This window comes from Exophiala spinifera (assembly GCF_000836115.1).
Source record: "Exophiala spinifera strain CBS 89968 unplaced genomic scaffold supercont1.3, whole genome shotgun sequence".
Classification (NCBI taxonomy): Eukaryota; Fungi; Ascomycota; class Eurotiomycetes; order Chaetothyriales; family Herpotrichiellaceae; genus Exophiala; species Exophiala spinifera.
Window position 1 is genome coordinate 333,399 of NW_015622515.1, and position 13,599 is coordinate 346,997.

The window sequence follows — 13,599 nt, forward strand, 5'->3', positions numbered from 1 at the left end:
AAGAGATTGTGTGAAAACAAGGACAAGAAGATCGCAGCGTTGGCTTTGGCTCTCGCTCGTGCCACCTTCACTCTTTTTCAATCCCCGGCTTGGTGATTTCTCCTTACGACTGTTGGACACGACGTGACGAATTTCCTTGGAAAGAATGGCGTCTTCTCGGATTGGAGCAGGTCCCCCGAAGCTATCATTTGCAAAGGTGAGCGATTCTCTCCGAGCACATAGTCGGCTGAATTTGCTCTAACTTTGATCTCAGGTTGCGGCTATGCGAGCACCCGGCTTACCAACAGCCAATTCCCATGCCAATTCCCATGCCAGTGAACACAAAAGGCCTCGTCCGACTGATCATGATAATGTGCAATCCTCGGGGCCATCAAACCCAATGCAATCTCCAACTTCGCCGAGGAAAAGCAACGGCCTCCAACTATCAACCATCAACACGAGCACGCAGTCAGACTATGTGACGAATGCCATCCAGGGGCTGTCACTGGTCCAAGGAGCTGCTACCGCACCCCCCGGGTCGCAAAGTGCGGACAGTGGAGAGTCACTTGAAGATGACCAATCGCAACTTTCCAATTCCTCGATCAAACAGCAAAGCTTCGACACCAAGAGCATGGCTTCGGTAACCACATTTGCAATGGATGAAAAGGAGAGCATTCGTCCCGATGACAGTGCCAGTGTCAGAGCTGCGGAGGATGACGACGCTTCGAGTGCACCAAGCCGAGAAATGAGCTTTAATCGCGACAACGAACGTACGAATCAGAGAGCAATACCTTCGGGGGTTACAATAGCAGCTCGTCGGTATCATACACTTACTTTAACAAACCCGCCGCGATTTGGAGATCTCCCAGCCATCCCCGTGTTGCGAGGAGGGGCCGACGAGCAGAGTCAACCTGAAGGCACAGTTCCACAGCAGACTGGCGTACAGGAACGATCATCCTCGCTGCCAGTTGCCCCTGATGAGAAACTTCTCGATGCATTGGCAAGCCCAAAGGATCGCCTCTCCTTGCTGCAACTGGAAGAAAAAGTTCTTGGTCTTCTCACCAATCCTGAGTAAGTGTGGCATTCTAGTCTCATATCATGGTCTAACTGTGAGTAGGATCGTGTTTTTAGATTTACCTCCGCAAAATGCTTTTGCTCGACTATTGACACACAAGCTTGCGGATTATTACTCTCTTGTCCACCATATAAATGATGACGGAACGTCTGTCAGGGTCTTCAGGACTCCGTCGGCCTCTCGGTAAGCTCGAGATCATTGCTGCAAGGTTTGTTTACTGACTGTGGAAGGCCAACACCATTACACGTCCTTGCCCAATCGATCCCTGCTGGACCTTCTCAGCCGCAATCTGCCATGGCGGTCAAAATTATGCGTCGAGCTGGCTTAGGTCCTCGTCACGGGTCAGCTGGCGGTAGTACACCTGCGAGTTCATCCGCACCATCCAAGGCCACCTCGGACGCTGGCGTTGAGACAAACAGTGAAGAGGGCATCTTGTCGCCTGCTGAAACTCCCAACAAAGATAAATCGAAACTGACTCGCGAGGAGCGCGAGGCCCAATACAAAGCTGCTAGGGAGCGAATCTTTGGTGATTTTCAAGAATCGGTGACGAGCGAAAATACGTCTACTGGAGACAACTCAGCCAGCATGTCACGATCTAGTTCATCGAGTGGAAAAAGAAAGACACGCAAGCAGAAGACTCCCAAGGATGACAGCTTCGAGGCCCGATCCGCATACATCCCAAGCTATGCTCCGATGCACATGCAACAGATGCAGCACCATTACCAGCCTCAATATTCTGATCAGGTCTTTCCAAATGCATACCAAGGCCCTGGGAATACCTATGGTGCAAGCATAAATTATGGTACCACGCCGACCCAATCGTACCCGCAGTTTGAGCCATCTATGCCCTATAACGGCATGGGTTACGGGCCCACCAACAATCAGCAATACAATGCACCGGACTCTTGGCCACCCGTGCAGTCGACTGCCGCCAACGGGTTCATGAATTATTCTTCGTCCCCAAACTCTAGCTACTCCCAGGGTATGCCATCAGCGATGATGGGACAAATGAACAACAATCCATACATGCAACAGTCACAGCAAGCGGGTTGGATGAATAACCAGTTCCAGAATCCCTACTATCCACCATCTGGTAATCCTGGGTCAAACTTGAATGGCTGGCAGGGTTATCAGCCCGACCCGGCAACAAGCAATGCAGCTTCATATGCATACCGTCAAGGTACCGGCCAAAATTACAGTGCAAATCCATCATTCAGCATGCAAAATCCCATGCAAGGTTACTCTCGATCTTTGTTCAATCCACAGACTCGGTCATTCGTTCCCAACACTGCGACAGGCCGCCCCGGTGGGCGAGGTGGAAGGAAAAAGCCATCGCCACCATCCAGTCAAACTCGAGCCAGCAATATCACAAGACCGTTTGGCAGTGATGCTTCCGTCGCTAGTAGCGTATCTTCGCGGGGATTTGACAAAGCCGCACCGAATTTTGTTTCACAAATGCCAAAGGAAGACTCGTTGCAGCAAAAGTATGGTGCACCTGCTCATCTTCCAAAGAAGCCCCCTCCATCTCAGGTCCCGCCATCTTTTGACGTTGAGACACTGGCCGGTAATGGAGGGTCTCTCAACTTGAGCAGTGCAAATAACGCTCCTCCAGGTGGCTCCCTCACATAAGCCACTGCCTGTTTTATTACGCATTGCCGGCATCCGTGTGAATGGACACGGTCGGCCTATAAAGGTGCAGTGGTATCGTATTTGAGTTTGGGGAAAGGGGGCGTATTGAAAGCCAGGAAAAATCAATTCATGGGGGTTGCAGTAAAACATTTTTACGGTGTTAGTTTCCGGTTGATGGGAATTGCATGAGCATCGTCGTCGCGCGGACCGGATAAAAGGTGCAGGATTTGGCTCTTTTCTTTTCTCAAACAAAGAGAGAGCATCAAATTTCCCAGGGACAAATCAGAAATGGAAGTGCGAAAGACAAGAATCGGCGCAAAAGATTACAAAATGATAACACCTTCTTTATGTATCGAACCCAGAATTTCTTGTTCGTTTGACTTCGGAAGAGCTGACATTTTCGAGTGCATTTGGAGAAGGGGTTGATCAAGAGGTTTTGCTTCCATGTCTGCCTCTGCCACCGCCTCTGCTGCGGTCTCTCATTACTTCCTTGGGTATAGTATGTATGCCTAGTTGTCCCTTGTGTCTAGGTAGGTGAGGTGGATCGTGGTGAGGTTCTTCTAGGCACGCGAAGGTAGACTGCCTACTTGAGGTACATAGTATGTCTGTTACTGCGCATTGATTTGCAGCACTGTCTACTTTTGTTTTGACGCATCGAAAATTAATTTCCGCGCACGTCGACGCTATGCCTCTTAAAATTTCCCTCCCTTTCCTTTTCTCTCCGATTCCAGGCCTGGTCGACCATTTCCAAGGTGACCTTGTAATGCATATCACACACTTACCCACCTTAGGTACCAACCAAATTCACATATAAGCCTCGTATACTACATATGTGATGCAGCAAACTGGGACCAGTAAGATACCCGAATCAATCAGTGTAGACCCCTTCTCTCAACCCGCATACACACCTTCTCGCCTTCTCTTTCTCCTTCTCGCTCTCACATAGCCTTCAACGATGCCCACGGCAACGTCACATGGATACATGTATTCAATACAAATGTCCATGTCATCTAATGATTGTGAGTCGGTGGTAGCTCGTCAAGTTCCAGAACCTCAACGGTTCTCCTATCCTTATCCTTATGCATGGCCGATGTGGTCTCCCCGTGTCCATCATCGTATGTATCGTCGTGGGTATCATAATCTTGCGTGAGTCCAACGGACTCCTCGGTGGCATCGGTCTGTTTCCCACCACGTCCGCTGCCGCGTCCAGCAGGCATAGGAGGCCCCGGCAGCATAGCATTATCGGTGCTCGCCTTGTGAGATGATGTCGTCTCTCCGTCTCGTGCCGCGGCGACCCAGATGGCCCCGGCGAGGATGAGCCCGCTGCCGACCCAGCTCATTGCCGTGGGTGTGATTTTGAAAAATATCTTGTCACTGGCCAGCGCGAAGAGCATCTGGACGTACACCATGCTTGTTGCCCGTGTTCCCGAACCAGCCGCGGTCGGCCTCGGGATGGACCGGAATCTAAAGCTTTCAGGTCTGTCACGGTCGTGACTCTCCACGTCCCCTGGTTTGTGAAAGGAAGAAGGGTGGTCTGGTGTCGCTGACGTTTTTCCAGGCGCCGATGGTCCACCGTAGGTCAGGCCGGCCGTGAGCAGGAATTGCATTATGAAACCAAACAACCCCAGACTGGCCAGCAGGGTCCACTCTATCGAGTTAGCTGGCAGTCTAAACTTGACCTCGGGAAAGACAATCAAACAAAACATCGAGACTATGGTGCACCAGACACTAAAGTAGTTGATGCTGATGAAGGCGTGGGCCCGCGTGCCTATGGCGCGAATGGAGGTAAAGGCACCTGTCGAACCGAGGACGCCTACCATGGCGATGGCGATGGCGAGCAAGTGTTCATGTGGGGTTGGACCATGCTTAGCAGGAGGGTGCTCTTGGGCCGCCATGGTTGAATTTCTCGCCGGGACGACGGGTCCCTCTGATGACGAGGGCGAGGAGGATGCGAACAGCGAGGCTGGCTGGGCAATGAACACAACACCAACCAGACTGAGAAAGCCGGCGAGCTGCTGCTGTTTGGTGAAGGTCTCTCCGGGAATCACAAAACTGCAGAGGTAGCAGCTCAGGATGGGCGAGAGAAACGTCAAGACCGTCGCTTCACTGAGCGGGAGGTACAAGAGACTGAAGTACATCCCAAAGACTCCGAAGAACCCACACAGCCCGCGTGATACGAGCAGCCACCGCACGTCTCGGGGACCCAGGGGGAAGTCAGGTATGGACTTTGTATAGAGACCGTATGCCGTGCATAACGAGGCCGTGATCGACTGCCGTACAAAGAGGATCTGATATGGATGCATAGGCTCACCGTGGGATCCCGCCGTTTCAAGGAGTTGGGTGCTCACATTCATTCCCACGCCGAAGAACTGCGCCAGGACCACCAGCATCGCGCCATAGTTGACCACGTGGAAATTGTGCAGGGCGACGACGAAGCGGGACCAAGCTGACGTCGGTGCTTTGCCGTCATCTCCAGGCACTGTGCGGATGAGAGGGCGTGTGGCACGTAACTCTTCTGAGTGAAACGATAACTCGGAGAGTTCGGTAAATGTGCTGTCCAGGGACGGTCGGGAAGTGAGACGGAACGAAGGGACGTCAAGATAGGATTTCCTGGAGTCGTTACGAATGGATGGAATGGGGGCTGCGGTAGCGGCGGTGTAGGATGATGATGAGGACGAGGGGGGTATCGAGGGTTCGCCGCAGGGTTGATTTACATCGTGTCCTGGTAGTACTTCTGAGGTGCCAGGTTTGATCAATGACATATTCTAGAAGTCTGAGTATCCATGCATTCATTCATTCATTCATTCATTCAGCAAGATGACGGAGAAATGGCCGGTAATGAGCGATCCGGTCAGCGGGTATTTTGCTTCAGGTATGTAGGCTCAATACGACAATACTCGTGTAGGTGGCCGTGAGCGAAGCGAAGTCGGTGAAAAAAGGACAACAAAAGAGATATAGAAAAAGAAAACGAAAGAGTCAAGAGTCCGTGGGAATCGCCAAAAGGGACTCACGCCCGACTTACGGAAGACCGCCGTAACGCACACAAATGCCTAAGCAGGCGATCAAAAGGCGTGCTGATCCATGGGCGGAGGCGCTTTAGCGGGCTGCATGATGCAAAGACTGCAAAGATGCCAATAATGCAGGGAGGTACCAGGTACCCGTGTTGGAGGCCCCAGTCCGGAGTGAGCTCCGACCATGGAGTCATGAAGCTAATCATGACCTGGTCCGACGATCCGATGTGCCCGTTTGAGAACAGGACGAGGCCTGACAACCCACTCATCAACAAGAGGTACGAGCAGTCTAATGAGGCTTAGAACAGTCAAGGAGAGACCAGGGCATCGCAAAAGGCGAAGGATCCAGGCCTATGCGCATCTGAAGGTCGTACGCAAAATGGGACCGTCGGCGGATACAAGAACGTATGCACGAGCAGCTCGTGGACCGTGGTGGAACTGGAGTTACTGCTACTGATTTGCAGGGGTACCCTCACACGCCGATATCACAACAGAACGAAGAGCACGGGATGCTTTGTAGTACAATGTGAATACAGCACTCTGAAATGTAACAACATGAATACAGATCTACGAGGCCGCGTCTGCCTCTCCTCGTCGAAGGGCCAGCAGTGCCCTCACATCCGTCACGTACTGCAGGGCCTCTAACATGGGTATCAAATGGAGTAAGTCATTATCTGTCGGATCATTGATCCATCCCTCAATCGGTATCGCGTTGTCTAACAAGGACTCAGTCAGCTCATCGGCCTCAATGTCCCCTTGTGGTTCATTGCACTCACCTTCGTGGAAAATGTAACTGACTGGACTGTTGTCCAGAATCATCACCTTGCTCAAATCAGGTTCAATGCTGCTCAGGTCCTTGATGTAGGCTCCGTTTCTGAAAGTGCAATGCTGTCGATAGTATCGCCCAACAAAATATTTCCGCTCTTGCTCTAGCCAGTCAATTACAGGGTCTGCATATTCCTGCACCGAGGCAGTAAAGACAACTAGCTTGTACCACTTGGAGATTTTTCGGAGGAACTCGTCACAATGAGGCCGCTTGTGCACGTAGTACAAGATGGGATGTTGTGGTCCCAGGACTGAGGTGACCTGACCAGGCTGAGGGGAACTGAGAGCGATAGGCACGTTCAACTTGACTTCGACCATGTGCCCAGAAGACATGCGACCGCCTTTGGCTAGGGAGTGGATGAGTGTTTCATCGAGATCCAGAATCAACGTCTTTTGCTGCAATGGCGCGGAACCACGGGTCGGCGGACGAGGCACGAGGTTGGCATATGACGGCTGTCGTCGCGGAATTAGAGGTCGCAGTGGCTGTGGCGCATGCGGATATCGCGTCATCTTCAGGGAAGGGGAAGGAGAAGTTGGCGACTTGATGTTGTCGACCGTCAAAGGGCCATTGTCACCCAATGGACTCGCAGCTTTCTTCTGCCTGCGTCGTTTCAGGGCAGGGTCAGTCTGTTCCTTGATACGAATAGAAGATCGCCGTGTTTCTGATTCCTCGCGCACGCTCTTCTCCTTCCTTGGCTTGGTCTTTCGCGAAGCTTTTTCGGCCTTGCGCTGCTCAGAATCCGAATCCGAAGCCGTGTTGGTCGAGTCGGATGAATACGAGTGGCGTAGTTTGGTATCCTGCAGCGCACGGTGGGTGGGCTTCTCTAAGCTCCAGGCGCTATCGTGGGTGGCGTCGGCGAGACCGTTGGCATTGGACGTAGTAGTACTGTCGGATATCTGATCTTGTCGCGTCCATCGTGGTACTGGGGAGAACTTGCCATCTGGGCCTCTCAGGTGTCTTGCAACGTAGACAATGGGGGCGCCAATGGCTGCCAGAATCGCAGTTATGGCATCCGTCAGTCTCTTCAAAAATGCCTGCCATCCATGATAATTGTTGTCCAGAACTCCCTTTTCATCGGAACCTAGTAGCGGCTCCTGCTCGTCTTCGTCCTTGATCGGAGCATCCTCATCGTCCGGAGACTGTAACGCGCTCAGCACATCTGACAGTTCAACCTCGGTCTCTTGTTTAGTCTGAGCTGTACGATCGTGGCTGTACGACCTGCCTCTATGGTTGTCTTCGTCGTATCCTTTCTTGAGCGGTTCGCCTTGGGATCTTGAACGAGGTCGTGTAGGGGATGGGCTTTGTCCGATAACTCGGGATGAGATGAGATTGAGAGAGTTCATCCTCCAGCGCGGATGTCGCGCAGAGGGCTAACAGATTGGAGCGAGAGTGCAGGCACCTTCCAGACTATGCCTCCAGGCTCTCGGTTGACAATCGGATACGATGCTATGACAAGGGCATGTCGAGTTCAAGGCCAGATGAAACGAAGGTGGGGGGAGCGGGAGGGTCGATTCGGGCGAAATGAAGGACACGAAGTATATGGCTCGAGAAGCTCACATAGTCAGGCTGCGGTGGACAATGAACAAAGAGTCGCCAGAAATGAGATGCGAAGAAGGTGACAAGGATAATGCCGGGAGAACGAGAAGCAGGATGAATCAAGCAGTGTTGTGGTGGGGGAGGAGGGAAGATGCTCTCGGTGGCTGGAAACGTTTCCGTATGGAGAAGATGGTGAGCAGCAGCTCGTCGGATGATGCTGTTTCTCGCGATGCCGAAAACGAAAGTTCCAGGGACCCGCATTATTTTCCAACACGAGTCAGACTCAGACTCAGACTCATACAACACCCAGACTGTTCTCTATTACTTTTTTTTGGCGCTCCTGTGTTGCTCCTCGTGCTACGGCAACGCACACCATTCGAGTCAGGCTGTCGCTCTCGCAGACAACTCTCCGTTCTGGCAGGAGAAGTTCAAGAAAAGAGCCACAGGAATCCGCAGCCTCGTCCTCGTTGATATTCTCAAGGCCATCCATAACCAAGGGCTGCCACCATGGCACCCTCAGCAGCACCACTGACTCCCGGCTTTGGCAGTTTTCAGAAAGTTCTGTCCACTGAGCCCATCGACTCCTCCATAACATATCTTGTCTCGTGAGTCCTGCACTCTCTTGTCCTCTGATCTCATTCCCTAACCCCACTCTCGCTAACCCATCCTCCCAGTCTTCTCAAGCGACGACAGATCAAAGGTTCAAAACGATGCGCTGTCGCAACCACCCTCCTCCTTCTTCGGACAGTCGAACTCACCAAGCAAGCCGACTCCGAAAGACTGATCCAGAGGGTCACTGACGTTGGCAAAAAGTTAATAAACGCTGCGCCGCATGAACTGTCCGTTGGGAACATCGTCCGGAGAGTCCTGGGTATCATCCGAGAAGAAGACGAAGATGATGCTGCTGCAGCCGGCGGTGATGGAGGAAGCGGAGAGAGCGATGCAGGTCTTGATCCTCCTACGCCCATAGAGCGAGCGCCCTTGTCGCAATTCACAGCCAACGCTTCTTCCAACCCCAGTGCATCACCACAACGGACTGTGTCCCGCCCTCCACTACTGTCCTCTCATACGGGTGCGCCGGGTGGTGCTCGGCCCGTTACATCCATGTTCAGTATCATATCTCATCCGACCATGCGCGCCGCGGGTGTTGAGTCCCCCCTTCAAGGCAGCGGCACCCTCACACCCCGAATGAGTGTGTCCGGCTCTTTATCGAACCTCCGGCAGGAAGTCATCAAAGGCATCAAAGAGATTATTGACGAGATCAGCGGGTCCGACGACGAAATTGCTTCTGCAGCCCTCGAACAGGTCCATCCGCACGAGACCATTTTCACCTACTCCTCCTCTGTCACCGTTCAGAGATTCTTACTCCGCGCTGCATCAAAGCGCAAGTTTACCGTCATCCATGCCGAAGCCTACCCGAACAGTTACCACAAGACGCACGCCCTCCTGACCGGTGGCCAAGACGGCTCAGAGGATGATGACATGCTTCCCAACGAGTCCTTCTCGAAACCCCTAACAGCAGCTGGGATCTCGGTCATCATGATCCCGGACTCGGCCATCTTCGCCATCATGTCCCGCGCCACCAAGGTGATTCTCGACACGCACGCCGTACTGGCGAACGGCTCAATAGTCGCAGCGGCTGGGTCAAGAGCCGTCATTAAAGCTGCTCGTTTCCACCGTGTTCCTGTCGTCGTGCTGGCGGCCACGCACAAGCTATCGCCAACGTACCCCTATGATCCCCACTCGTTGATTGAGTACGGCGATGCAGGAAAGGTCATCCCCTTGCAGGATGGCGAGCTGCACTCAGGATTAGACGTCGGCGTGAGGAATCCATTGTATGACTATGTCGAAGCTGGCGATGTCGATTTATTCGTCACGAACCAGGTGCCCGCTGTTGTGAGCACTGGATATCTATATAGAGTGGTCAGGGAGCAGTACCACGACGAGGATCTGCAGCTTTGAAAGCCGTGGAGGCAAACGCTACTACTTTGATGGGGCTATGTCTGCATTTGAGCTCGTGGGTACTCACAGACAGGGTACATATCCCTTAGATTAGATCTATTAAGACTAAATGTATCTCTGATGCCCGAGATACCACGAAGATACCGTTATTTCGGATTTCGTCCTTAAATTTATCTATGTAATTGAAACTTTCGAAACGCTCAAGGCAGCAACTTTGTCCATGCGTAGATCGCCGGGAGGATGAATGTATGCTTAGACTTTTGCCAGAGCCAACGTACTCACATGGCCCATTGAATTGATGGTACAATATACACGACCTCGTATGTCCAGGTCTACCCTAGCTACAAAACTCAGACAATCTTATCCGCACCGACCGGTTGTCTCTTCAGTCTTCCGGGACCTTTCTTCTCTTCGGCCCTCACGCCCGTGCGCCTGTTCTTCTCGCCCCTCACCCACTCGTACGTGGTGCCGTCTTCCTCGAAGGCCTCTTTCTCCTCGAGACTCTGTTCCTCCATGGCCGTCTCTAACCTCTTGATCTCCTCCTCGAGGGCTTCTTCGCCCCCGTCTCGGAACCTCGTGACCTTGCGGATGTTGACCGCGGTAAGTTCGTGCATCGGCAGGTTCTCCTTGCGCTGTCTCACGATCGCTTTGGCAGTCATGCTGAACCGCATGTCCCTGGGTCCGTCGACGAGACTCAGGATGGCCGACGGCGCCTGGTCTTCGCGGACGGGCTCCTGGCGCAGGAGCCGCGTGTAGCCTCCCGGTCGGTGCTCGTAGCGTTTGCGCAGCGTGTCGAACAGCTTCTCCATGTGTCGATCGGGTTCCTGCGCGCACACACCAAATTCAAACCAAGTCAGTAACGTGATTCATTGTCTCTCCTGTGCGTTTGCGTGTTTGTCGAGTAATATCAAAAAGGAAAGAAGCAGCAGCCACCAGCCGCCGGTGGTGAATTGGGACCGTGGCACTGGGGTGCGTGAAAACGTACAAAGAATATAGACTTGGCACGCTGGCGAGCCGCGTTTGTGTTTTTCTTGCCCAGCGTGATCATCTTTTCAGCAAGGCGCTGGGCCTCCTTTGCTTTGGCGTACGTCGTGGATATGGATTCATTCGCGATGAGGGATGTGACGAGGTTGCGGAGGAGCGCCCGTCGGTGCGCAGAATTCCGCGACAGATGGCGGTATTTTATGGAAGACATGTTCAATCACCTGTGCAAGCTCGAGCTTCCCGGCCGGACTTGAAGCTGCTGAGGACGGAGGGAGCAGTGGGCTCCGAGGCGTCGACCACCCCGTTGAGTGGATTCAGATAGATGGACAAAAATCGATTCGGGAGGGATCGTCGGGATTCGTAAGTCAGTTCTTGATATGTCTCAAGCGGTTAGAATACGGCGTAAACCACGATTACGAGCCAGAGGAGCCGCCTTTGAGTGCTCTATTCGTTGTGGTTTTGCTAGTAGGTGAAAGGTCAAAGTCCGATGCAGCGACAACTTTCTCTCCGGCCAATCGGCTTGGGAGATCAGCCTCGTCTGGGCGCCAAGGCAAAGCTGGGCCCCTGCTCTGCCGTATTCCGGACTCTCTCCCTTCACTCAGAGGGTACGTGCCATGTATGAAGACTGAGGGATACTTCTATCTCGTTGCTGTGGCTAATTTTCGGCTCTGCGATGTCTCAATCTCCTAACTACCCTCTTAATACGGCTGTTACTCGACTAAAGATCAAAATATAACGGAGAACTTGGCCGCGCCGACGCAGGTAGGCAACAAGTTCGAGGTGCATGGAATGCCAAAAATACATATCACGGCAGCTGCTAACTTCGTGGACTTGATATTCTCTTTCTGTGTTATCAACCATCCCTATATAGGAACAGTTCTGTTCTCAGTCTGTAAGTTACAATGATAGCACCTCCAAAATGGACCCGGTCTAGCAGGGGCACGGCAGTCTCAGCTTTGATTCTCGACACACCTTTATACAAAGTCCGCCATTGCTGCAGCAAGCGGAATCATGGCTAGGCCACCGGTCCAGAGGGCACGACTTCCAGCACTATCAGAGGTTGCTGACGCTGCAGCACCGGAGGCCGCAGCTGTGGCAGTCTAATAGGTAAACACCCAAAGTCAGCAGATACCCTGATCTTGGTTTGTGTTATACCATACCTCAGAGCTGCTCGGTGCAGCAGTCGAAGGGCTTGCTGATGTCTCCGACGCGCCAGATGAGGAACCTGCCGATGTGTCCGACGCAGCAGATGAGCTCGCAGTCTCGGAGCCAGAAGCCGTAGCCGAAGAAGAGGTGCCGGTTGTCGCCGCGGTCGCGTTGGCGGGAACAGGGGTTGCATCGAGGCCACAGCCCTCGGCAGCTTCAGCGACACTTTCGCCATAATATTGCCAGATATCGTATTGGAGCGCACAGTCAAGGCAAGCGTCCAACGTGGTCGTGAAGTTGGCCGAATCACAATATCCTGGAGTGCGAGCATCAACGATTACACCTCCTGCCTGCCAATTAGCTTGGTTTCTAAACTGTCTTCTGACAATTCTCGAGCTGGTAACACGTACCACAATCGGCATGGCACTCATACTGTGGCGTTCCCGGTGCTTGTCGACGATGCAGAGGTACGGCTTCTGGGTATACAAAGGCAGCGGCAGAGTACATGACTGCGGAGAACGCAAAGGCCAGCATGCAAGCACGCATCTTGAACGAATCTTGGGGCGGTGTATGGAAGGGAAAGGGAAACTTGACACTTATGAGAGACCGGACAATTGATGTCGAGGACTTGTAAATGAGAAAAGGCCACGAAGAGCGCCCGCCGCTTCATATACTCGGTCAATGTTGACCAAAAGACCCAAGCACCCTAGCAAAGCTCCCCATGAACCACTCCTCTGCCGGAGGTTGCCTGTCCAATTCTCTCAATGAGTCGAACCGGGGGCCCACTTGTGTGAAGCACATCGCGGGTCTTGACTGTCGGTATGTACTGGCGGTTGCCACGAGGTATGCAAAGTCAGTATTGTGAGCCGCTCCGCAAGCATTTTGCTCTTGAGGTGGAGCATGCCAGTGTCAATAGTCAAGGCCTGGCATCGGCCGGTTTGTCTTGGAGACGCGCGAATTATCTTATCTAATCGAGTGTTCTTCGCTGTCTGACGCCAGTATTTCCTTCGCGCTTCCCCAAAGCGTTGCGGTGACGGTCATAAATTATTCTGTCTGCGCAAAAGAAATACAGCCATTGCCAAGGCGACAGGATCTAATCAGATTAGATGCCGAGAACGGCCTCCCACCTTCACGAGGTCATGGTGGTGTACTTACTGCTTCTGTGGACCAACCCTCTGCGACAAGACGGCCCTAGCGAATGAAAACGCTGCGACTCACACCACTCGAGAATGTGTTTGACATACAGTGGTTCGAGTTTGAATCTGCCGAGGCGACATCGGAAGTGGCAGGCAGGCATGGGTTCGTATCGACAGGAACATCAAAGAACTGTGCTCTTCATGTGGGCGCACCTCGTGATAGACTACCCGCCTTGAATGAAAGTATAAGATGGCTCACCCAAGACACATCCCCGCCGCCTGTTTAGAAGTATTGCTGTCCCCTTACCTAAGCTC

The 13,599-nt window shown here is 52.8% G+C and overlaps 6 protein-coding genes across 6 annotated transcripts; 2 read left to right on the top strand and 4 right to left on the bottom strand.

Moving 5' to 3' along the window:
• Positions 1-145: 145 nt before the first annotated feature.
• PV08_03848 (uncharacterized protein) lies at positions 146-2,683 on the top strand (the record flags this gene model as incomplete). Its single annotated transcript, XM_016378199.1, has 4 exons — positions 146-196; positions 254-1,050; positions 1,097-1,237; positions 1,285-2,683. The coding sequence occupies 4 exons, from the start codon at positions 146-148 to the stop codon at positions 2,681-2,683; spliced, it is 2,388 nt and encodes a 795-aa protein (XP_016236876.1).
• Positions 2,684-3,693: 1,010 nt separating this feature from the next.
• On the bottom strand, positions 3,694-5,445 carry PV08_03849 (uncharacterized protein; the record flags this gene model as incomplete). The annotated part of the gene is made up of 1 exon (XM_016378200.1): positions 3,694-5,445. One exon carries the CDS (start codon positions 5,443-5,445, stop codon positions 3,694-3,696), a length of 1,752 nt encoding a protein of 583 aa, XP_016236877.1.
• An 816-nt stretch (positions 5,446-6,261) lies between these two features.
• PV08_03850 (uncharacterized protein) lies at positions 6,262-7,863 on the bottom strand (the record flags this gene model as incomplete). The annotated part of the gene is made up of 2 exons (XM_016378201.1): positions 6,262-6,410; positions 6,471-7,863. 2 exons carry the CDS (start codon positions 7,861-7,863, stop codon positions 6,262-6,264), a joined length of 1,542 nt encoding a protein of 513 aa, XP_016236878.1.
• A 700-nt stretch (positions 7,864-8,563) lies between these two features.
• PV08_03851 (uncharacterized protein) lies at positions 8,564-10,018 on the top strand (the record flags this gene model as incomplete). Its single annotated transcript, XM_016378202.1, has 2 exons — positions 8,564-8,661; positions 8,731-10,018. 2 exons carry the CDS (start codon positions 8,564-8,566, stop codon positions 10,016-10,018), a joined length of 1,386 nt encoding a protein of 461 aa, XP_016236879.1.
• A 350-nt stretch (positions 10,019-10,368) lies between these two features.
• PV08_03852 (ribosomal protein L17) lies at positions 10,369-11,213 on the bottom strand (the record flags this gene model as incomplete). Its single annotated transcript, XM_016378203.1, has 2 exons — positions 10,369-10,842; positions 11,004-11,213. 2 exons carry the CDS (start codon positions 11,211-11,213, stop codon positions 10,369-10,371), a joined length of 684 nt encoding a protein of 227 aa, XP_016236880.1.
• Positions 11,214-11,976: 763 nt separating this feature from the next.
• PV08_03853 (uncharacterized protein) lies at positions 11,977-12,694 on the bottom strand (the record flags this gene model as incomplete). Its single annotated transcript, XM_016378204.1, has 3 exons — positions 11,977-12,102; positions 12,163-12,494; positions 12,559-12,694. 3 exons carry the CDS (start codon positions 12,692-12,694, stop codon positions 11,977-11,979), a joined length of 594 nt encoding a protein of 197 aa, XP_016236881.1.
• Between the last annotated feature and the right edge of the window lie 905 nt (positions 12,695-13,599).